The following is a 24,709-nucleotide window of genomic DNA, read 5'->3' as shown; positions in this document are numbered from 1 at the left end:
ATATATATATGCGCAAAATGGGAAAGGTCAAAGACTCCTCTCGCCACTGAATATATTCCAACTTTTATCTTTCAATGCCGATTTGAAATTATATTTGTGCAATACAAGATGGTGTTACTTTAAGTCTTTTCTACCAGGGGTTGCCAATAAGTGTGGCTGGTACTGTACGCTCAGCTACGTTTGGCCTCATTAAGAAGCTTGTTATCGCTCCCACATGAGCGGGAACCTCGGTCTTATTGATCTGGCCGACGTGTCTGTGGCAGATTGCGGGCGTCTGATAATTAGTTTGTGTGGCGTGGTGAGACAAAAATATTTACCCAGTTTATTGCCTCTCATTGGTATTATCAGCCTCATCTGAAGTGCCTCCCTGATGCGGCCATTGGATGCTTGTCCTGTTTCACTTTGCTGGCCTGTTTCACCTGCCGCTGCGTGGCGGCTGACAGGCCACCATCTGTAACACTTTAGCCACTTTCGCAGAGGAAGCCCAAGCTGAGGATGTATTTCTTTGTGCTGCACAGCTTGTGTTTGTTGAGAGATGGCTTAGTCGTCCCGTGTTGGCTCGTCTCGCTCATTGCCATCCGAGCTCCGGAGTCGGCGCAGCAGCCATTCCTCATTCAAAAGTCACTTTAATCTTCATTATAGGAGCTTATTTATGGAGCAAGTGAGGAGTCTCTGAGAGATGCTGATGTGAGTGCTGATGGTTGGCTTGGGACAATGACCGAGTAATGGCGCAGCAGAAGGATTTAAAATTGGTATGTAGAAGGTGCTTTACCTTTAAAATATGCAGAACAAAGCATGGGCATCGAAAAGTCGCCCTGGAGTCAGAAAAGGCATGAAAATGCATTTCTCTCTATCCCTTTTTAGATCTTATAAAATACACTTTCCATGAAACATTTTTCTTTTATTTACCAAACCTCTATCCATATTAATGGATTTGTATGATAACAGAGGACTTTATTACTATTTATTTTTGTTTTTTCAAAACGTGGCCCAGCATTGGGGTTTCACATCAGATTTTAAATTCCAAATGGTGTTGACATCAAATAGGTTCAGCCTGGCTTTGATGCTGGAGATTGGCCTGCTCCGACAGGCTGAAACACTTTCCACTGACATCTTTGCATTAATTATCAAACCGCAAGAAGAGTTCTTTCTTCGGGCCGATCTTCACAGGGCTTCCTCCTCCGATTCATGCAGCTCGTTTTCAAGGAACCGATTGGCAGATTAACAGAAGTTAAGCAGAAGGAAAAGCTAAAGAGGCAAAAAAAAAAAAAAAAGAGGTTGTGGTCATTAAACATATAGGCTCTTGTGCTGCACTGCAACACTACCTATTTATCCTGATGTGCTGGCTTTGAAATGGCCTCATTAAATAGAATAATGGCTGCAGGCAGAAAAGACCTCTTGAACCGAAGAACATCTGGTCAGCACCAGCTGGCCGCTCATAGAAGGATCCTGCCAACTCTTTTCATTTTTTTGTATTTTTTTTTGTTGCAAATTTACTGCAAATTGCTCCCATGCAGCATTTGATATTGTCATAAATAATCATTTATATTTCTTAAAAAGGATTTAAAGTATTTTCTTTTTCTATAACAAGGCTTCCACAATTCCCACTGACAGTTGTTTGGCTCCAAATGACTTCTGTCTCCTTCGGCTCCAATAGTTTTTCCTTTTCAAACGTGCATCGTTATCGTTGGGTATGTTCTGCTCGCCAGCGTCTCCCTAACTGTTAACAGGAGCCATTTTGCAGTCATTCCCCAATACAGTTTTATACTGTTTTGACCTCCCCGATGTGTGGTTGTGCCTTCCAAAAGTATTCACAGCTCAAACGTTTTTGCACTTCGAAATAATTTGTGGTTTTAACTTTGTCCGTATTTGCAAAAGAAAGAAAACGATTTAAGAGTTTTCAAGAGCGCGGCGTTCGTTTGTTGAGTACAAATGAGTCGATGCGAACCAGAACCAGCTTCTTGCATCTAGATATTGACATTGTTGTCTGTTCTGATTGCAAAGCAGTTTGAATTTATAGAGATTAGATGGAGAGCATCTGTGAACTTTGAGTTTTTTTTAATTTTGTCAGATTCATCTCAGCATTTTTTTTGGCCCATTTTAATGCATGGTTATGTTTTGATCTGCCTGGCTCATCTTGGCTCTACCTGTACTTTTAGGATCATTTTTATGATGAAAAGTGAATGAATACACATTTCTTTTGTAGATTTACCAGGATTACTCTGTAATTACCTCTATTCATCTTCCCCTCCCCTCTGACCAGCTTCCCGGTCCCTGCTGAAGAATAACTCCCTCACATACGACGCTGTCAGTGCCATGTTAGGCTGTAGATAAGGATGTGTGTGTTGCTGTCATTTCCTTCACACATACTGTTTTTGCTTGCGGGCCAAAACGATCCATTTTGCTCTCGTTTGAGAATATCAGAATCAGAATGAGAGAGTCGTTGTTCTTGGCCATGTCTGCAGACACAAACAGGGACTTTGACTTTGGTTCAACCTTGCTCTCTCATTTATGATAGATAAAAATGATGTCCTCTTTTCCTTCCATTTCAGAATTATGCAATACAAGGTGCTGTTATTTTAAAGCTTGTCACAAATCTTTACCAGGGATGCCAATAAATGTGGTTGGTTCTCTATGCTCGGCTATGTTTGAGCATATTTCATGTGATTTACACATGAAATCCCAATTAAATATGATAAAATTCATGGGTGTAGCTTCATAAAAACAGTACCTGGTTAAGCAGAAGACATCTGAACACTAGTGTAGATCAAATCTAATGACCACAGAGCCCATTGGGGTTGATAGAGATCCATCACACTTTTACATAAAGTTATATGTGTAATGATCTAGTTTTTAATGAGTGATGTTTATTTATTAGCTTTGCAGCCGTTGGGAGTGCGTAAAATAAATGCAACTGCTTAAATAAATGCAGCCTATAAGTAATAAATATTTCTGTTTAGTCAAAAAGAGCAACTTGGCGTACCTCGTCAGAGCACATGCTCATCTAAACCGAATTAAAGCACAGTGCATTAGCAAATGCGCTTGTTAAAGATCCCGTTGTAATGCTCTCCGTCTCCCTCTCTGTTCCTGCTGCTTAATGAACTCTGCATAATGAAAAATAGATCTTTGGCTGCCATCAAAATGAAGCAGCGCCATTTAGCAGCATTAATGGCAGCGCTCCCTGCTATCTCCTGCAGACAAATGGGGACGGTGGGATTGGTGGAGGGCCTGCATTTGATGTGTAATCACACTGCCCTGCTGCTGAATGTCTCTTTGGTTTCGTCTCCGCGAGGAAACATCTGATTAATTGCATATGGCTAAAGCGCTGCACTCAGCAGTTAAGCATACGGGCTGATTAACAAAGAAAAAAGGGAGGAAGAGAGATAGCAGATTGTGCCTCCCCGAGAACGCTGCGCCGTCACCTCACTCCCAGACAGAGCGCTGGGTCTTGACTTCCTGCTCTCCCCCTTTTATGAAGCCGCCGCCCTTCTGTTTAACCTCTTTTTTTTTTTTTTACTCTGAGACCCTTATATTGGGATTTAGACACCAATTTATCAGCCAGGCTCTGCTTGAAGAGAGAGCTGTTATCTGTTTCCGTTCAAGGACTCTTTTAGGCTTCATAGTGAACGTCCAAAGAGAAAAGAGGCGATTATAACAAAAAAAGGTCTTTTTTTCCCCCCTCTATGCTGGTTTCAAAGGATTCAAATGAATTTGATGTGAGCTTCAAGGTTAAATAGAACAATCACATTTGTTAGACCTTTACAATTGGGCAGTGTTTTTTTGAAGTCACATCTGAGAAGGTTTTTTTTTTAACTCCTGCTGAATAAATTTGAGCTTCTCTGCGGGACTAAGCTCGCCTTAAGATTTACTGCAAACAGAGTGTGCTTGGAGAAGCCGTTTGAGAGCTGCATGTTTATCTTTGAGTGTGTGTGTGTGTGTGCGTCTGCGTGCGTGCGTGTGTGTGTGTGTGTGTGTGTGTGTGTGTGTGTGTGTGTGTGTGTGTGTGTGTGTGGTTGACCTCATTGGTGAAAACCTCAAAGAGCTCTGTGCATCCACTGAGAAGGTACAGCTGAGGCGTTGGCCGTCTCCAAGTGTTTCTGCATGAACCGAGCCTCCTCTCTTTACGCTGCGCTTGATCCGCTCTGCCAGACACCCGAAATGGCAACGATTGATCCGCGCACATTCGAACACGGAGAGGCTGCGCGGCTATAAGATAAGCTAACAAACAACACGTAGATCTCCACTGTGCAGCACCGAGCCTATAAACCGAATTGTTAATTGAGAAGGTTTTCTGCAGATCAGGTGGTGTATTTCCACCCAATTTTCTGTCTTTTGTGTCTGTTTAGAGAAAAAAAAAATCCTCATTGTGTGTCTTTATGAACCCTTTTTTTCCTGAAATGATTGGTGGACGGCCTTGACAGAGCAGAAATCCTAAGCCGTCTTCTCAGTGTGTTTGTTTTTTTTTGTTTTTAAAAAAAAAAAAAAAAGGTGAGCTGCACCCTTTGCTCTCGGTCTCATCCAAAGATTTTCCACTTTATGCGTCACCGCGTGTTCCCAAATTTGTTTTGAGGAAAAAAGCCACGGCTTAGTCAGTCTTGCAGTCTTGAGCAAAAATGGTAAGTCACAACCCAAGCAAGACCAAAATAATCTTTAGTGGAGAGTTCGTGCAAACCTTCACTATTCATTATTCGCTGCACCCTTTAGGCATTGTCTGCATCCCGGTATCCCTCTGCTGTCTTGCGAAAGTATTCACGCCCCTTGACATCCTTGTCATGCAGAATTCTAGTTTTATTTTATGTGATCGGTAAACACCTAAGTAGCAATAATTATGAAGTGGGAGGAAAAGGATTTGTGGTTTTAGAAGTTATTTTATGAATAAAATTCTAAAAAGTGGGCCGGGCATATGTAAATATTTTAGTAATCGAGTACTCTATAGATTATTTTTACGATTAATCGAGTATTCGGATCTCTCTCTCTCTCTCTCTCTCTCTCTCTCTCTCTCTCTCTCTCTCTCTCTCTGTCTCTCTCTCTCTGTCTCTCCAGCGCTCTTCCTACCGTTCCCTCTGAAACGTAACGACTCCGTTCCGACAGCAGAAAAGCTGTCGTACTCCCAGCATCGCGCCACGGAATTTAACAAACTTTGCTTATTTGTCCCCCAACACCTGGCAAAAAGCTGGAAAATTCAACGTCATGCTGCTAGCACGTAGCAACAACTCATAGGTGGAAGTGAGAGCGCTGCCCACCACAAATAACGACCCGGCCTTTACACGGTGCGGCTAAATAATAAAACATAATTTTAACGAAGCTTCGAGGCAGATACATTTTCCTAGAGGAATTTTACTAATCGAGGTACTCGAATCAGTTGAGGAATAATTACAGCCCTGTTGAGGAGAAACAGGAATTCTGCTAAAACAAAGGAAGTTTACCAGAAATAAATAAAGGGATTAAACTTCAGTTGGTCCAGGGAGACCAAAGATGACATGTAGGGGATGTATGGGAGTGAATCTTAATGCTGCATCTTCTAACAAGAACAGAAATCCATCTTCTCCCTGTTTTGCTCAGAGTTTGAATGGGGGAGGTAGCGCAAGTTTTATTTCAGGTGAGACAAAGGCTTTTTTTATCCTCCCCTTAGCTTTGCCTCGGTGTCTCACAGACAGAAGGACCACATCTCATGGAAACATGAGACAGACGAGGAACAGAAGAGTCAGCAAATCCTTTGTGCCTCTTTTATAAAAAAATAAATGCTGAGCACCAATCAGACGTGCTGTCAGATGCATCAGATGCCATTTAACTCTTCAAATTTCAAACATCCTTTAACCTCTGAACTTTGCTTGGGTTAGCAGGAGCTCGGCTTGCCAACAGACAGGAGAGCCGCTCTAAAAGCCATCGCTCTCGTTTTTTATTGGGCTTTAAGCTTCATTTTATGCTGATCATCAGCTTCTGCTGACCCTTTTTTAATGGCATTTCTTCAAGATAATGCGAGAAAATGCTGTGCAAAGTAGTGACAGCGGGGGCACCAGCAAGTGTGGCGCTTTTGATTTGACTAAAAACAATAATTTTCTAAAAAATATATGCATTAAGCTAAAGTTTCTATTTTTCTAAAAATTTTCAGTATAAAATATTTCAGTTTTGCTGGACTCAAATAAATGTAATTCTGTCTTATAGAAATGAATTGCTGACCCAAATTTTATGAAAACAGTTCTGATTAGCTGATTGGTAAATATGCAGCATAACATAATATTTATATATGCAAAATTCAGTCACTTTATTTTTTTTAAACACCTTTTGGGTTCAGGTAATGCAGTTGAAAGATGTACACCAGTATCCACGCATGAATTTTATTGAGAAGAAAAACCAAGACGCACATCACGCCGTCCTGTAACGCCAGCAGAACTCTGACCAGAGTTCTGTTTGGATTTATCCTTTTTTATAATGTGAAAGTGATATTTTGTGTCTTGTGAATGAAACCATAAGAATGTATAAAGCGGCTTCCGCCAAATGTTTTTTTCAGGAGGTTTTCAGCTTGGGTAGAAAATAATCTATTTGATTATTTCAGATGTGAGATATAGTAGGAGTGGGTGGCGTGGAGGTGACCGAGCTCATTGCAGTTCATCTAATTGGAAGCAAGGAGCTGCTATCTACGCTGGACTTCACTTGGAGTGGGTGTTGTCAGACTAATTGTACTCAAAAGTGTCCTTTCGCTGTCATCTGCCAACTTGAATCCATTTTAATTTGTCGCCTCCGTCTGAATGGCCCACTGAAATACGCCTTCTTTTGTTGAGCCACACGATTGGGCTGAGGTTGTTTTTTCGAGATTTTTCCATAAGTAGGTTCGGTTGTTCTTATCTAAGGTCGCTTTGATGTCACGCTTGGCTCGGAGCGTCCCGCCAAGACGGTGCTGTTAGGATGCCTCCGAGAGGATCGTAAGGAGGTCACCTTCTCCGGCGCAGGGGGAGGATCGACTGAGTCACAGTTGAGGCTGCACACTACGCTCCTCCGTGACTCGTCATGTGATCCGCTGCCCAAGACTTGAAGGGAAGGAGGACACAGCCTGGTGCCAGAGCAGCTTCAGTAACACACAGAGGATGCAAATCCTGTGGTTACAATTCTGGAGGAGGGCGGAGGAAGAAAAGGGGAGTCTAGGAAAATCTGTACTTCCAGATGGAATTCCCTATCCCATTTTTTTTTTTTTTTTAGATATTACATCTATTACATATTTTGATTATTGATACAGAGAAAGGAAAAAGGTATTAGAACAGAACGGATCTGACGCAGCACAAATAAATCCCATCAGGAGGCATTTACATGAATTACATCAAAAGAGTTAGTTATTTTCTATTTGAAAAACTAACTTTCGCTTCATGTTTCTACAGAATGTTTTGTTCTCATGATTGTCCACCAGTCCATTCTGCAAACCCACACAACATGATGCTGCCATGTTGCTTTTGAAGTAGTGACCTCTTCTTAACTGAGCGAACTTTCAGCCTGTGCTCAGGACTCATTTTAATGACGCTGTTGACTGGCTGGACATTTCCACCATTTTTATATTTGCATATGATCTTTTTGAATATTGGTGTACCCAACAATGAACGCGGCTTTTGGTGGTCCACAATCATTTAAAGGCACAGTAATGTAGGTGTATGCAAACTTATGCCTCTATTAAGCGATGTGTTAATATTTTGGCATTCAACAAACTTTGGTTATGCTACGGAAATTCATGCTTTCATCTACATCCATCCATCCAGGCTGAAAATGAGCCTCCAGCCCAACAGAATGCATTTCATTTTAAATCAAAATATATATTCTTTTTTTTTTATTGCACTACTTAAAAAAATGTAAGCCTGGCATCGTAGTCTAACTCAAGCAATGTGGGAACCATTAATTAATGATGTCCAGTAATTTGCCAATAACAATAATAATAATAAAAAATCCCCGCTCCAAAGTAATATAAATGATTATGAGCCCTCTCCAATTTTATTTTGCTTACAGTTGGATCTTAAAATGTTCTGCTGTGTAAAGCCAGCAGTCCCAGCTTTAAATAGTACTATATCAGCAGAGTACATACTGATCGCCTTGGCAGAGCTGTGTGGGCTGCAAAGCTCATATATTCCAGAGATTCCCACGTAGCAGCCAACTCTGCATTGTGCTACACACCCAAGCAGTCGCTGCTGTCTTTGGGTTTTTGTGGTGAGCAAACTCCCAAAGAAAGTCAATTTTATGCATGAAATAAGTTGCAGTAATTTTCCTACAGAATCGGAACACATTTGTGAAGATTTGTGAGAAGTTTTCCAAACCGTTTGAGCAATTGATGTGACACAGCAGCCCTGCCGTTTCTTCTCCGTCTAATTGGTTCTTATGATGCTCATTTGCATGACATCTAAAATGTGAGGTTTTTTTTTTAACCAATGCAGTTGCGTCGTACGCCTGCTTCGTGTCGCCATTAATCTCTTCAAGAGAAAACTCTGTCCTTTTCAGAGTCTCTTTGAGTAGCCGTCTATAAAAACTGATTTCAGCTGATAAAAGAGCAAACTGTCGGTTCGAGGGCTGGTGCAAAATGAGCTTCAGAGGAAGCATATGTCGCGTCGCTGGAGACTTTTCCCTCCCTTTCTGTTTCCGGGAGGGCGTTTTTACAGACTCAATTATTCAACATGGAGGTTCGTCTTACATTGGGACAATGACCTTCAACGAGCAGCAATGGAATAGTGTAAAAGAACCATATTTCTCATACGCAGCGGCCTAGTCAAAGTCCACACCTAAATTTGAAAATAAAAAAAAAATACCTGACATTTTTTTCACAGATCCTTTCAGTCCTATTAGACAAAAACCTCTACACAGTTTCCCCCCAGAAAACTTGCTAATCCCGGTGGTTGGGTGCTAGGGCAGTCATTCGTCCAGCAGCCCATCATGTTTTTGAGTTAAAAATGTTTAAAGTTGATAGGAAATGTGAAAATATCACTTGATAATTATGTGTTATTGAAAGATTGGACGATTAATTCCTGAACACCAATTATAAAGTCTTAAAAAATGCAAACATTTTAAAAAGACTTAAAAAGCAATGCTTAGCCTGGTGGGGCACAAGTAAAGCCTGGTGGCCTGCCAGGCTTAGGGAAACCCTTCTCTCTGTATAAATGTGCAGAATCGCTGGGGACAAATCCCAAAAATACCTGCAGCTGGGATTCCCAAGGGAACGCCACAAACTTTTGCTTCAGATTTCACTGTATGACCCTCTCAGTGTTGGTCTATCACATGAAATTCCCATAATATGCAATAAATGTTATGGTCGTAGTGTGACCAAACCTACAAAAAAAAAAAAAAAGAAAGAAAGAAGTTGGGGACTATAAATATTTATTTGCAAGTTGCAGAACAACATCAAGCACCTCCTAGAAAACACAGAAATGAGGTGAAATGCAAACGAGCCACGTGGAGCCGCTTGTTGACTAACAAACGAGCTGAGGCAGATCTGTTCAGTCAGGCGCCGACTCAGATAAGATCAGTCAATCAAAAGCTGCACCGCATGTAAAACTAATCTATTAGTCATCCCTATAATTAAACATATCAATGCGAGGTCATCTTAGTTTCCTCAAGCGCTTCCTCACACTGCAGCATTTAATATTAACACTCTTTAAGCAAACAGTTCAGCAACCCTGCTGCCTTCGGTCTCCACCGAACAGCAAGAGGGAAGTAAGTGGATTCTTAAAATGTTTTGACCTACTTTCCGTTTTTGTTTACTGCAAACTGCTACCTACTAGGGAAGGTTGAAACGAACAGCACAAATGCAGGTTGTAAAACCTTAGTAAAAAAAAATAAAAAAATAAAAAAAGCGCTAATAACAGCTAAATGCCCTGCAGACTGGAGCACATCTTGTGGAGCTCGCTGGAATTCATTTCCATTAGCGTCCAGGTAGTTGTGTTGAGTGCTGCAGCGGGAGAGATGTGTGATGTCCTATAATTAGCATTGTTACAGTACGCTCCCAATTTTGAATGTGTATAATTGTTCGGGTCAGTGCTGAATAATTGAGTCTGTAAAAGCGCCCTTTAACGGTCGTCCTGCCTGTTGTAAAATGCACCATCTGTTTGCAAAGTCAACCACAACTGTGAGTCATTTTGGACAGCAACCAATAAGGCCGTGCAGAGTTTATACTTCTTTCCAAGAGGCTAACATATCTTTATTTGGAGGTTTTTACATACTTGTGAATTCATAGAAGGTCAGGCCGTGTGAGTTCATTTCTTACAAATAACAGCTCGACAACAGCTTGCACGCATAAACGTCTCAGTCCAAAAATCACACAGGCTCATTCTAGTGCGAGAAAAAGGACGAGAAATAACTCTCAAGGGAAACGTGCAAATCCCCCCCAAATCCTTTTTCTAAAGCAGCTGCTAATACATTTTAAAATGTCATACGTATCCCAGCTTATGATGTTCAGAGCCACACGTCGCAGAACTGGGAGGAAATCTGCCGCCCCCCCAAGTATAAACACAACCACATGTTGCTGCAAATGTAAGCTGGTACCGTCCAGACTGAGGTCAGCTTCTTATTAATCGTTAGACCTTCTCGCAGAGCTTCCTGACACCCTTGTTTGATTGCTTAACCTCTGCGCGTATCAAACATGGAAACGTGGGTCTCTTTCGCCTCCGTAGCCCCCTCACATCCCTCCCCCCCAACTCCCACCCACCTGAGGGGCTGGCGTGGCGGCACACAGCGAGAGCCACTTGTCTTTAAAGGCCAAATCTGATCTGAGCGCTGTCTGCTGAGCACTTCACTGTGAAGGTCACCGGCAGGGGGAAGGGAGGGCGGATGTGTCAGCTAAGTTTGCTGTGCTCTGAATACTTAGCAGCTCCGTGCCGAACACGTCAACTCGCAGGTCTGAAACGATTACCAGTAAGACGGCCGAGCTGGTTACGGGCAGCAGCAGGTTGTTTCTGTTCCAGGAGCGACAAAGAGAAACGGCCAAATTGTAGACAGTGCCGCATATTGATTCTGGATCCTTTGAATGCTCAGAGATATGCTTGTTTTAAATGATTTTATACCTTTTTTTAAACACGTTGTTTTTGCTGCATCTAGAAACTCCCCCTGGAAAGATGTAGCTTCAGCGGCAGCAGCTCCGGTCAGCTTTGAGGTTTTCTGTTGAGCTCTTTATCTGGTTAAAAAAATGCGATTTTTTTTTTTTTTTTAGAGGTTTTTCTGCTCTGATGTAGAGGCTGTGTTGTCTGAGTCATTTCCGTTGGTACTTCTGCCACTTTTTTTTACAAATCTTTTATGATGAGTAACCATGGTAGCAGCAGGGTTGTTAGACTGGGGAGCAGGTGATTGAGCTTTCTAACTAATGCCCAGATCAAGAAGTTACATGATCAAAAAGTAGCTGAAAAAGATGCGTTTCAAACACAAGAAGCAAATGAAAGGTAAGGAAAGGCACAGTGGACGGCTAAAGTATTCATACCCCTGGATGTTTTCCACATATTGTCATGTTAAAACTACAAACTCCCATGTATTTTAAGTGGAACCTTTGATATAAAACAACAGTGTAGAAAGTCAAACTTAGCTTTTTGTTTCAGTACCTGGTCAGCTTGCTGCAAATAATGGGACCATGGATTCAGAAAACGCTGCAAAACAATTATTTGGTCATCAAGTTGTGCCTTTAGGCAGCAGCACCACACTCACAACTCTGCCTCGGAATGTCTTGAAATATAAAATAAATGTCTTCAAGTTCCCTAGGACGTAAATTTGATTGTGGCATAATCTTAAATGGTTTATTTGAGTTTAAAAAGGAGGGTGAATGGAAACAGTTCTTCAAAAAAGAGTGGGTGCAACAATTCCTCCACAGTAACGTCAAAGACCATTTTCCAGTCAGTTTAGTTTTGCATTTTTTTTATGAAGCTCTGCTTTATGTGTTTAATGATAAGCAGTTAGCATTGACCTACCGTAAAATTCCTTTTCTTGCAGCGATAACCTGTGAACATTGATTTACTAATATTTTCATTAATTGCCTTATTCAGCAACTAAAATGTCTACAATTTCTTGCAGCTTAATTCTTCCTCTAACATACTACGATGCCTCTCATTTTGTATAACCAGTATCTATTCTGGAGCGTATTTTTTGTCTTTTAACTAGGACATATATTTAACTCAATAAGATTCTTACATTTTTCCACCGCCTGACATGTTTTCTGTATCCACATTTCTGATCTATTTCCAATGTTGTGAGTCATGCATGATACTCTTAGAGCGCTTACAATGTGAGGTATTTTAACACGGATGACACGAGCAGCTGAATGTATTTGTTCCATTTGACATCTAAATAAAGCCGTTTTTAGCTGTGCAGTTTGAGGCATACACACATTTGACAAGGGACACATAATATTAAAAAGCCTCATGCCTGTGGCTCTGTCCCATTTTTCTCTCATGCACATTTATTAGCCAAATGCAGGGTTTACAAAGATCTTACCCAGGAAGCAGAAAAGTAAATGTAATTTAAATATATGTAAATAACCTGTAGGAATTAGTTTACTTACTGTACTCAGTGTAAAAACTAATAATGTTTCTTGTTGCACAGCAGCTTATAAAATAAAAATTACGCTTTCAATATTAGAAGTGTTGTTTTATGTTCATTCATGTACAAATCTAGAAATGTTCAATTAGCACGCAGCAGCCTCCGGTGCTGTGTTGTACCTCTAGTATAGATTTATTTTTATTTTTTTGCAGAAGCCTTATTGTTTCTTTTTTTTTTTTTTTTTTTTACAAAATCGTCTGTGCCATAATTATTGTTTATAAGTCTGATGCATATGGAGACATCTTTAGCCGTTTCTCTCTCCTTTGTCTGGTTAAATCTTGTGTTCTGATCTCTAGTTGTATAAGATTAACAACTGAAATTGCAATGGAAGAATTTGCTTCATTTGGGGAACAATTGATTTTAAATTTCATATGTGTTTTCAGCCGCTGTCTTTTGGAGAGAAAAACAAAATAACCATTTTCACTGACAAGCAGGAGTGACCACATTTTATTTAAAATCTGGTATTTCAAATAGCCCATGATGTCATCACTCCAACAGAATTTCCAGGGTCCACAGCATAACGGTTCCCCCACCATGCCTAACAGAGCATGAGCTATTTTTCCCCTCCCAACATTTTCACCTTCTGCTTCATGCCAGCACCACACGCAGAGTTTGAAGTAAAGTTCCCGTTTATTTAGCAAAGTCGTATATTGCTGTTCATTTCAATAAAGGAAATGGATTGTAAATGAAAGTACCGTCAGACAGCCGTCACTCAGCATCAAAATCAGTGCAAGTTTCTGTACTTGGAAATAAGAACAAACAGGTAAAACATAGCGTATCAAAAGACTAGCTTACATATCTTAACTATCAGTTACTTCTATGGAAATGTTTATCCATGAGAGTCGATGATGATCAAGGTACATCTCCATCTGTCAAATTTTGACAAGTACACAGATGACCAAAAATGTACAGAAAAATGTTTCAGAGTATCCTTGAAGTGCCTTTTTTTAGCAGCATATGAAAGAATGAAAGAATCTACAAACAGATTTTAGTTCTTTTCCCAGCATGCCTCCTAAGTCGCTCGTTGGCAGATAGATCTTATCTGATGTTTGTTATGGACAGTTGGTGACTTGAATATGCCACTTTTTGCTACAACACACAACTTTCTGCGGGCATCCATTCTCACCATCAACTCACACAGTTCAGTGAAGCAAAACGTTGATCATTGGACTTCAGTTGGGGGTATTTTTTTTCATTCATTTTTTCTTTAGAAAAGGTGACTTCTGACTGCTGCGACAGACTGGTGACCTGTCCAGGTTGACCCCGCCTCTCGCCTGGAACGTTAGCTGGAGATAGGCAGCAGCAACCCTCCCGACCCCATAAAGGGACAAGGGTGTAAAGAAAATGGATGGATGGATGGACTTCTGACTGTAAAACGGTGCTGAAACAATTGCTGTGTGACATAATGTTAGTTTAATTTCCTTTCAAGGTTTATTGTGGAGTTTACACACATTAGTTCTACTTGGAGGTATTTGGTTCTCCTATTTGCTTTTATTATTACTGCATTTATTCCATAATACCTGAGACTTTGACCAGCCTTGTTGGTCATATTTCCACTTTTCCCAATTTGAAGAACAGCTACACACGACACACGTATATTTAAGTATATTTAAACTTCAGAAAGTACAAGCAATTTTCTGAAGTAAAGTTCCTTGTACTAATAAATACTAGACTACTAATAAAAAAGTAAATATTAGAGTGTACATTGAAAAGAAGAGAGAGCTGCAGTAAGAATAAGGATGGCAATGGTTTTTAAAACAGTAAGAATATTACTATAATTATAATTCAAGCAATTACTTCTGAACTGGGGATTTTGCTCCACTCAATAAATATCCTTGAATTGAAAGTTGGATTTTTTCAGAAATTAGCCTTCTGCACTAAAAGATGAAGTTTTTTCACATCCTTTTTTTTTTCACATTTTTTTTGTGTGGCCACAAAAAAAATTGCTTACAAATAACATATTTAACTGAAATGTTATTCAAGTGCTTCAAGCAAATTTTGAACCCTAACACTGATTTATGTAATTTAATTGAACTTAAAATATTAAGAAGTAAAAGAAAAGAATTAGTTGTGTTTTTTTTCAGCTGATTTATAGACAACCTGTCATGACTGCTGACCATAAATCCCGAAGCCTTTAATAAATCGCGACCGTTTAGACTCTCCCGTCATTGTGATGAGACGTTGTAGCATCACAGCTCAGCCCCGTTACTGTCAGCTCAGCTTCTCCCTTTCTTATACCTCACATACTTTCACCACCCTCTGCGGTGAGCTCTGCAGAGTCAACACGCCGCTAAGTTACATCAATTGTGTCGTTTGAGCTGCAGCCCGTTTTACTGCATAGGTGTCAGTTTGTTTCTCGAGTCTTATTGTTGCAGTTCAGGATGATTCTTGGCTTTGGATTTGTTAGTTTGAACTCCCTAGCATGAAACGGCTAAGTGTGAGATGAGACATCTAGTCACCAAACACCAGACCAGAGGACATGCCGTTATTGCCCAGTCAATGGTTTAATTATCCACTCTAATCCTGCTATTTAGGGTGAAGCACACACAGCTTTGACGTAATCTTTTTGTGGCACCAGTCCGTGAAACTCTTCAGTCTATATTCTCTTTGTTGTTTCAGTTATTTTTAACATTTGTCTTTACTGTGGCTAATTTCATCTCAGTATGAGCTCTTCTTTGAAGGTTTGTTAGAGAACATAATGAACAAACATCATGGAGACCAAGGAAAAGACAGGTCAAAGAGGTTTAAATGCAGGGTTAGGTTATAAAAAACATATCCAAAGCTTTGCACATCAAAAAGAATAATGTTCAATCCCTCATCTGGAATTAGAGAAGGTCTGACACAACTGCGAAACAGCCAAGACCTGGCCGTCCAAATAAATTGACAGCCTTGGCAAAGAGAGCATCTATCATGTACGAAGCCAACAGGCCTGATGTAACTCTGGATCCAAAGCTCAGGGATGGAAATCTGTTTCCAAGGCAACTGTTAGTTGTGCACTCTACAAACCTGGCCTTTAAGGAAGAGTGGCAGAAGTAGAGAAAATATTAAAGGCAAGGCAAAATACATGCAGCTTAAAGTTTGCAGATACCAGGTGCTCTGATCACAGAAGAACACAAATGTAGTTTTTGGGCCTAAATAGAAAATGCTGTCTGTGGGAAGGCATTTGTTCAGCTGGTGGGAGTTTAGATGTTGGTGGAAGAGCAAGTCGGGCTGACCGTGGTGGTTCGAATCCCTGCTACATCTGTCTCAGTTTCACTCGGCTTGCCTGCTGGTGTAATGTACCACCAGTGTGAGAATTGGAGAATGACTGAATGTGTACAGGCCATTTACCTTTTCCACCAAAGAGATGCAAAGATTGAGGCAGTGGTTTAGCTTCTGGCATGGCATTGACCCAAAATATACAGCCAGAACTGCAGGGGAGTGGTGTAGATCAGAGGAACCTCATGTCTTTCAACAGCCCAAATCTAATTGAGAAGCTTTGGCAAGACTCAACAATAGATGTTTTCAGATGCTCTCTGTTCGTTCTTATTGAACTTAAGGTGTTTCTCATATAACAATGGGAAAGTAATTCAGGTAATAAGGTTTCCCCCAGTGTATTAGAAGCCTGGCGGGCTTCCAGGCTTTACTTGGGCCCCACTAAGCTAAGCATTGCTTATTTATTTTAGGTTTTTTAAATGTTAGCATTTTTAAGACTTTATAGTCAGTATTCAAGCAATAATCTTCCTAAAGTACATAATTATCAAGTTATATTTTCACATTTCTATCAACTTTAAATATTTTTTTAACTAAAAAAGACGGCAGGTCATCAGACTTAGCATGTTTTCTGGGTTATATGTGCACATCTGGTGAAGATGTGCCCCCCAAGAAGACTGTAACTATGGCAACAAGTCATTAAACACGTTTTGACTCAGGGGTGCTGAATACAAATGCATATGTATGATTTGTTTTATGTGAAAGAAAAATCTTGTTCTTTACAGTTAAGCAATACTTTGTGTTGGTCTATTAACTAAAACTGCAACAAATATTTAAAAGTTTCTAGTAGTAATGTGACAAATATCTGAGATTTCTTTAAAAACCTAACTGCAGGATCACATTTGTTATGAAAATGTTAAACTTTTGCAAACTGAATCTGTGCCTTTCTTTTTTCTTCATCAATCCTGTTCACTTTTTTTATGTTTGTGTGTTTCTCTGTCATCTTCAAAAAAAACCACACAGTTCAGTAATGGAGCTCTCTCCTCTTTATCCCCCCCCCCCCCCCAAAGGCTTTGCAATCCTCCAGGCCATAATGGAGTCGGCTGTAGCCAATAACTGGCAGGTGACGGCTCGCTCTGTTGGGAACGTGAACGTCTCAACGTACACACAAATCATCAGGGAGATGGACAACCGGCAGGAGAAACGTTTTCTCATCGACTGTGAGGTGGATAGGATCGACTTAATACTCCAGGAGGTACTGAGCCAACACACACTGCTGCTTCGGCCTAGTTCTGCTAAAGAAAAGTAGCACACTGGAAGCAAACCTGCCCTTGAACATCAGAAAATAAATCTTTAAGATTGTGATGGGTTTTTTTTTTCTTCCCCTCTATCCCAAATTTTCTGCATGTTTTATCTTTTGAAAAAGAGAAAACATGTTTATTCCTCTCGTTCTGCAGACTTCATGGCCTTAAACAAACTCTGTAAAATAGGACAATTTTCCTGGCATTTGGCTTCACGCTTTCCCCCCGTTTTCTCGTTATTACCCTAAGCTCCTCGAGTGCATCATGATTGCCTCGCATCTCAAAATTCTCATTTTGGAAGCGATGTTAAAACAGGCAAACTGGGCGCTTTCAATTAAAGCTTGTTATTCCCTGTTCTCTTTATTTATTGCGCTCGTGTGTGTGTGTGTGTGTGCGTGTGTGTGTGTGTGTGTGTGTATGTAGTAAGAGGTCACCTGGGTTTAATTCACATAGAGGAACTAGATAACCTGCTCGTCCGTGTTTCGTTGGTGATCATCAGTCCCTTTTTTCCACGACATGTCTGCTTGTTGTTGCTTCACTGTTGAGAATTTTTAATGTTTATTTAATGTAGCCTATTAAATAGGAACCAAGTTAAGACTTTTCTGACTTTCTTGGATTGGTTCAATGTGGGTAACCCAGGATTTGAGCTTATAATGTTTTACTTTTTAAGATTCGTCCAAAAACCTGTAATTTACAATGCCTGGTATAGTTTTTCATGTTTTGGTAGGTAGCAAAAATCGTATGCCAAAACATTTCTAAACATTTAGACTGAAACTTTTGCACGTTTAATTTCTTTGGTTCAAGTTCAGTCAGATTGAATGTTAATTTTTCAGGCAGCACCACAGATTTTCCTTTGACTGGGCCTTTCTAACACAAAAATATTAGTTGACCTAAAACAGGAGGCTGCAACATTTACAACTATTTTTACACTTGGATCAGTTAAGAAACCTTGCTTAGATTCCCAAATGTTGTATGAGGATTAGCAAAAAAGATAAATATCTATTGTAGAAAATTCATTGTCATATTTAAAGAACCACTACTTTCCCTAAGGTTTTGGAAAAAGAAGATGGATACATTTTCTTCACTGGAAATATATATATATATATCAGTGACGTGCGGTCAGGGGAGGCAGGTGAGGCAGAACCTCACCTGTCATCATGAAAAAATAATATAAAATCATCTATATTGTTATTTTCATGTACACAAAACATGATACACACACAGTTGGAGACAAAAAAACCACTGTGCATTATAGACATAAGCAAAATTATGGAAAATCAGTCCATATATTAAATGTTTCTTAGGCATTTTATTGCCGGCGTACAGACAGGACGAACATGCTTTCATATAATGGCAGCCAGTGCAGTTAGCTAGAGATTGCGTAATCCCAGGTGAGGCTCAGCTCCCTGCTGCCTCCCCGGCTTCGCTTCTCAGCATTTGAATGGGAAAATGCGAAAATTCACCGATTTTGAAAAAAAACTAATCCGAATTGGTTAAGCTAAGTAAGAAATAGATACTTTTATACACATGAAAATAGCAATATAAATGATTGTATATTATTTTTCTATGATGACAGGTGAGGCTCTGCCGCACCTGCCTGACAAAAAAAAAATCCACATTTTTTTTATTATAGAATTCAATGTAATTATGTCATGAAAAAAGATAAAAACATTTAAAACCTGCTTTTGTTATTATACTGTATCTATTTGAAGCAGGGATTTATTGCCATTGTGGCTAATTTTGATCATTTGATTGAACAACTATAAATTCCTAATGATGTTTGAAAACACCAAGAAAAAGTGGCTGTACTATCAGAATAGTTTTTTAAAACTGTTTTCTCTTATTTAATAAATATTAAAATAAGATGATTACCCAGGGCAGTATTTCATGTTTCTGTAGCTTTTACTTCAGTGAAGAAGAAAATAAGTTGCAAATACAATTCTCCAGTATTTAGCAGCATCTGCAGTGTTTAGGGGGATGTTTTAGTGTTAGTCATTTTGCTACACAAAGAATTTTCTATGTAGGCCAAAAAGTTGACCTATATGCAAAAATGTGGGCCTCCTCTGGCCAAAGGACCTTGTTGCACCTGTTTTCTACTTGGTTTGTTGTAAAACTGCGAACAGGACTTCTTATGACTTTCTTTCAGCAGTAACTTTCTTCTTGTGGGGTGCATCACTAATAGCTGTCCATTTAACATATTCACTCACTCACCTGAGCTGTGGATCTCCACAGCTGCTCCAAAATCACCATAAATGTCAACAAGGTTAGAGGCTTTTTCTCAAAAAAAAAATTTTCATCTAATATTTCTGTCATAAACCTGCAAAGGTGAGTTGCTGCTGACGATATTTAGCTGCTTATTAACACTTTTGAGTTCAAAAACTTGCTACTCGCACCATTATATCATCCTCACCCATGAAGACGACTTTGCTCAATGAAAGTCAGCTCTCTCTGCCCCTCTTGGGATTCTTCCACCTTGGAAAAGTTCTTGAACATTTTCTGAAGCTGAAATCTTCAATGAAGTATAACATTGTGATCACTTTCTATGTTTTCTTTAAAAGAATCCTGTCATTCTCCACACTTCAGCCCTGACTACTTGCTGAGCTTGTATCCGAAAAGAAAACCATCCCCGCAACACGATGCATCTGAAATGCAGAGATGGTAATCAAAATGAGCAGCTTGAATTCTTACATACACACAGTTGGGAATTGTTGCCAAATAATTCCATACTTGCTTCGTTAAGACCGGATTTTTCCTCTTCTGTTCGGGGTATCTCCAGCTGACCGCTATGTGGCTTTTTTTTGCTAAACCTTGACTCTTGTCTGACCACACTGCCAGACTCACAGAGCAGTGCACTGATTGTTGTCCGCCTGTATCATCTACTCAGCCTTATGGCATTCTGTCTGACCGAGTCGCTTTACCTTCATCACTCCTTGTCAGTGTTAGTCAGGGGATCTGGGCAGCCAGATCCACAAACACTGATGTCATTCCCAAACCTATTCCCTTGGTGACTCATAGAGCTTTCTGTTGTTTTACTTCTCCAAATCTCCTGCTTAAAATAATAGACATGTTTTGGATTTCTGCAGGCTAAGTCGGATAACTTGTTTTTTCTTTGACGCCGAGCACAGTCTGTGGAAACATGGGTGTGTTTTTCCTTACTGTGCCTGTTGTAGAGATAGATGGGTATGGGATGATTACAGTAAATGAGTCCATTCTTCAATGTTTTGCTGCTAAAAACAAGAAACATAAGTTATCCATCCGTTATCTAAACGCTTGACTTTACAAGGTCACAAGTTTGCTTATCTCCAACAGTCGCATATTAGTTAAAACAGTTGTAATGTCAGTGACATTTGTTGTCACTTAGCTCCATCACTTGCTTAATTAGCAGCATAAGTTATGCTGTTCGTTTTAGAGCAGCATAATTGTAACAAGCTGATATTAACTCACTGGCACTTTTGATTGTCACTTTTTGTGTTTTTTTTCCCCCTAGACTTTAAATATTCCCCCAAATTCATGTTTATTGTAAACATTGGATAATTGTAGTTGCCCTCTGCCAGCCAGCTGGTGAGCAGTGCTCAGTAGCAGTTGGGGGATGGTTGGCGATGCGTTGCTCTAACATCTCAATGAAAAGACTTGAATCCAGGAATAGCAAAACATATTAATTGTTGAGTTGTAACATTTTAAAATGTACTGTGTCATTGCTTCAGAAAACAGGTTTAGCCTAATTAGCCCTTTTACTGAGTGTCTGATGGAAAGGAAAATAACCAGGGTTGCTGTTTGAGCACTTTGACTTAAAGTGTATAATTTCACTAAAATGACCAAAGTGCTTTTTTTGCGTCTTTGCTTGTGTGTAGCAGAAAATACGTGTAGTGGCCTCCAACACGCCAAATCTGACCTTTCACACACATTTAACTGCTCTCACCAACTACCTTGAAAATAATCTTGACCTTTCACCCCACACCGAAGGATCTTTCCCAAGTCTTTGACATGCTGAATGTTATGGCTCTTGCTAAAAAAAAAAAAATCTCTGGTGTCTAATCTGTTATGTGAATATTTGTCATTTAATAATTTGGAAAGAAGAGCCTCATTAATCCACATAAATTAGTTTTGACCGAGCCAACAGCCTGACCGTCAGGTGGGTCGTCTCTTCTCTGCCTTTTTATGCTAAGGTGGTATTCTGGTGCTGGGAAAATCAATGAGCTCAGAGTCCTAAGTGCTTAAGAATAAGGCAACTGAAAAGTTTGTGCTTTAAGTAAATGGGCCTCGTGTGGCTGGTTTGAACTCCCAATCTGTCGTTGTGCTCTTGGGCAAGACGCTTCATCTGCCTCGCCGCTGCAGGCGGTCAGAGACTCCGGTGCCACTTTACTTCTGTCACTCAGCACCTGGCCAGCTGTGGACACCAAGCAGTCAGCACATGGAGACTGAATGCAGTGTAAAGGCTGCGTTATAGTCGTGCTCTAGGTGTCTCGCATGGAGCAAACCCAACGATTTCGTTGCTTTTAATTTTGATGTGTACCTCGGTGCAGTATTCTCTGAAAATGAGCGCTCATAGAGGGTTCCCACAAATGCCAGAGTGAAAATTCAGACCAGGCGCCACGACAACGCACAAGGTGCAAAGAGCAGGGGTGGACCAGGTGTGTTTGGTGCGCGCCCTCTCACCCCCAGTTCAGCCCATCAACAACTAGCTTTAAGTGTTTTGAAGTTCAAAAATTACACAAATCACTATGGAAGCACAGGTCATTTACCATTTATCTTAATTTGAGTAATAATTCTAATTTTTTMTTATGTGTAATTTCTTTATGATGAAATAAATCCTTATTCTGATAAATATCCAGACTTCTACACATCATGAAGATACAGATATCTGCATGTAAATTGATTATTTATAACCAAAAAAACTTTAGTCTTGGATTCAATTCCAATGAGGTGCAGTCAGGTATTATTAATAATAAAAAATACTAGTGCTTTACAGACAAAATAAAGAGAACATAGAAGATAAAAGCTGAGAAATATGTGTAAACTAAAAATAACTCAAATTCAAATCATTTTTAAGATCTTTGTAGCTGGATTTACATGTCAGTGCTTCCTCTATGAGTGTTAAGACACTTTTATCCTCATATAAAAGCTTCAGTGTCTTAACCTTCTGTTCTTTGTTGATATTTCTGAATCTTCATCACAGCTGGACAGACAGACTTTACTTTGACCTTCATCTGCATCGGTTTCCATTACCTTGGACGCGAGGGGGTGGAGGGGGGGTATGTTTTATGCAGCTCCGGGAAATGTGTGATTAACCAAGAGAAATATGAGTTCCTCTATCTGCCCTTTACAGTCACACAAAGCATTTCTTCAAACAGTTTTGGATTACCTTCCCATTAAATGTAAGCCGTCCAGTTAGACACCGGAGGTCTCTCTCTCTCTGCAGCACATGAAGCAGATTCTGAGAGGATTTCTTGCCTGCGGCGCGTTGAAGTCGAGTCAGATTCGGCAGATTTTCGTCCCTCTGCTGGCCACGCCCTCGCCTTGTGAGGATGATTCCTTATACAAGCGAGAGTGACATCAACACTTTTTTAAATGTAATATCAGCTCCTGTGTAAGTAGGACACACTGTCCCGTTGCAGCAACAACAATGAGCCTACTATAAATAGCCTACTCTCCTAGCCTGAGGGAAGATCTCTCATGAAGGCAGGAGTGAGCAAACGCGACTTAGATCAGTCAGGCATCAGCTGCTCTGGATTTGATGTGTTTTTCAATCAGTGAGACGTTTACCTTTCATTTTCTTTTCATAAATGCAATGCAGTCAAAATGCCCTATCCAACCATCGACGCACGTTCCTAATATGCAGACAAAGTTCAGAGTAACATAAAGTAACCAATCATGAAACAAGCAATAAACATTGTATTTTGTTAAATGCCATCAAATGCACGTCAAGTCAATGTTCCAGTTACGATTAATCAAAGGCATCTTTGCAGTTTTCTGGAAGTTCATTCCCAATTCAAGGGTCATAAAAAATGAATGCTACTTCTCCATGCTTGGGTTTGGTTCTGGAGATGCGGAGGAGACGTGAACCAGAACACCTGCATAACATAATCAGGGTTTCCCCCAGTGCATTATAAGCCTGGCGGGCCACCAGGCTTTACTTGTGCCCCCCACCAGGCTAAGCATTGCTTATTTTTTTTAAGTCTCTTTAAAATGTTTGCATTTTTTAAGACTTGTAGTTGGTGTTCAGGTATTAATCTTCCGATCTTTTAAATAACACGTAATTATCAAGTGATATTTTAAAATTTCCTGTCAACTTTAAACATTTCTCAACTCAAAAACACGACGGGCTGCTGGATGAATGACTACCCTCAGGCTTAGCAGGTTTTCTGTGGGAAACCTTGCATAATAGACAACATATCTTTGATGTATGTAGGCTCTATGTCATTTGGTGATTTATAAACTAACAACAGTGTTTTAAAGTATGTTCTCTGAGTTACAGGGAGCCTCTGTAAGGACTTTAGAACTGGGGTGATGTGCTCTACTTTCCCAGTTTTAGTGAGAACTCGAGCACCAGCGTTCGAGATCAGCTCCAACTGTCTGATTATTTTAGTGTGAAGACATTGATGCAGTAATCAGCACAACTAAAGATAAATGCATGTATGAGTTTGCTGAGACATTAGTCCTTTAATTCTGTTGATAAAAGGCCAACTTTCTGCATGTGTGCCTGAAGTTCCAGGTCACTACACCCAGATTTTCACTTATTTCTAGATGTAATAACCGAAGCTGCTCGCTGATTCTGGATCGTTCCCCTTTAGGTCCAAAGACAATAACTCCAGTTTTGTTTCTGTCCAGCCGAAGAAAGTTATGGCACACCCATGCATTGATTTGCTCTAAGCATTTGTTCAGTGCTTGGATGGGTTCAGAGTCTCCTGGTGACATTGTGATGTAGAGCTGTGTTTCCTCCTGTGCAGTGGAAAGCCGGGGAGCCGGTTGGAATCGATCTTGTTGAGTCAGTTTGATGCCTAGATGGAAACATGAGCAGAGCCCAGCACCCAGAGGCGCCCTGGAATTACACTCCAGCTAAAGAAGGGGGAGGATCACATGCACAGAGTCCTGAAATCATTGCGTTTTGTCAATGTCTTTTTGGAATCTGGTTGGATTGTTTTTAAACTCTGTACTGGCACTGATGCTTTTGGTAAATACTTGCTGCTATTTTATTTTCTCTGGACATTCAGTTGATGAGAGATGTCGCAAGTTGGGACGTACCAGCTGTATAGTGATTTTGCCAAACAAACCTCATTTGGATATTTTGTAAGGTTTTGAACATGAATGTAATATTTGTGTATGTAAACTTGTGATTTTATAAAAAAAGTAATACAAATATTCTGTACAAAATATTTTTCTCAATATTCTGGCGTTGAGCAAATAGTGAATGAATGAAAGATTAACTCCAAATAACCAAATTTAGTCTACTTAATTTAGTGTACTTACTAAGAATTAAGCAAATGTTATGGGTCTGTCTTTCTAAGCTTGTCACATCTTTCCCAATAAAGGCAAACGTGAAATTCCCTTTTAAGTTACTCCCATTTTCAAATAACTTCATATAAAACAGTTGGCAAGACTTAAACTAGCAGATTAGCGCTAATTTGTTTCTCCCAGGAGTTATTAGCTGAAAACTTGCCACACTAAAGGAT

General features: G+C 40.0%; 1 protein-coding gene across 7 annotated transcripts in view; it reads left to right on the top strand.

Annotated features, from left to right (window-relative positions):
* LOC103475748 (glutamate receptor 3) overlaps positions 1 to 24,709 on the top strand; it is a 97,421-nt gene that overhangs the window by 33,961 nt on the left and 38,751 nt on the right. For all 7 annotated transcript variants that reach the window (XM_008427595.2, XM_008427594.2, XM_008427593.2 and 4 more), the window contains one exon: positions 16,809 to 16,993. In XM_008427595.2, coding sequence (XP_008425817.1) covers positions 16,809 to 16,993 — 185 coding nt within the window. The remainder of the gene's footprint in view (positions 1 to 16,808; positions 16,994 to 24,709) is intronic.

The sequence above is a fragment of the Poecilia reticulata genome, linkage group LG14, assembly GCF_000633615.1.
Source record: "Poecilia reticulata strain Guanapo linkage group LG14, Guppy_female_1.0+MT, whole genome shotgun sequence".
In the NCBI taxonomy this organism is placed as follows: Eukaryota; Metazoa; Chordata; class Actinopteri; order Cyprinodontiformes; family Poeciliidae; genus Poecilia; species Poecilia reticulata.
This window is presented reverse-complemented; position numbering and strand designations above follow the sequence as displayed.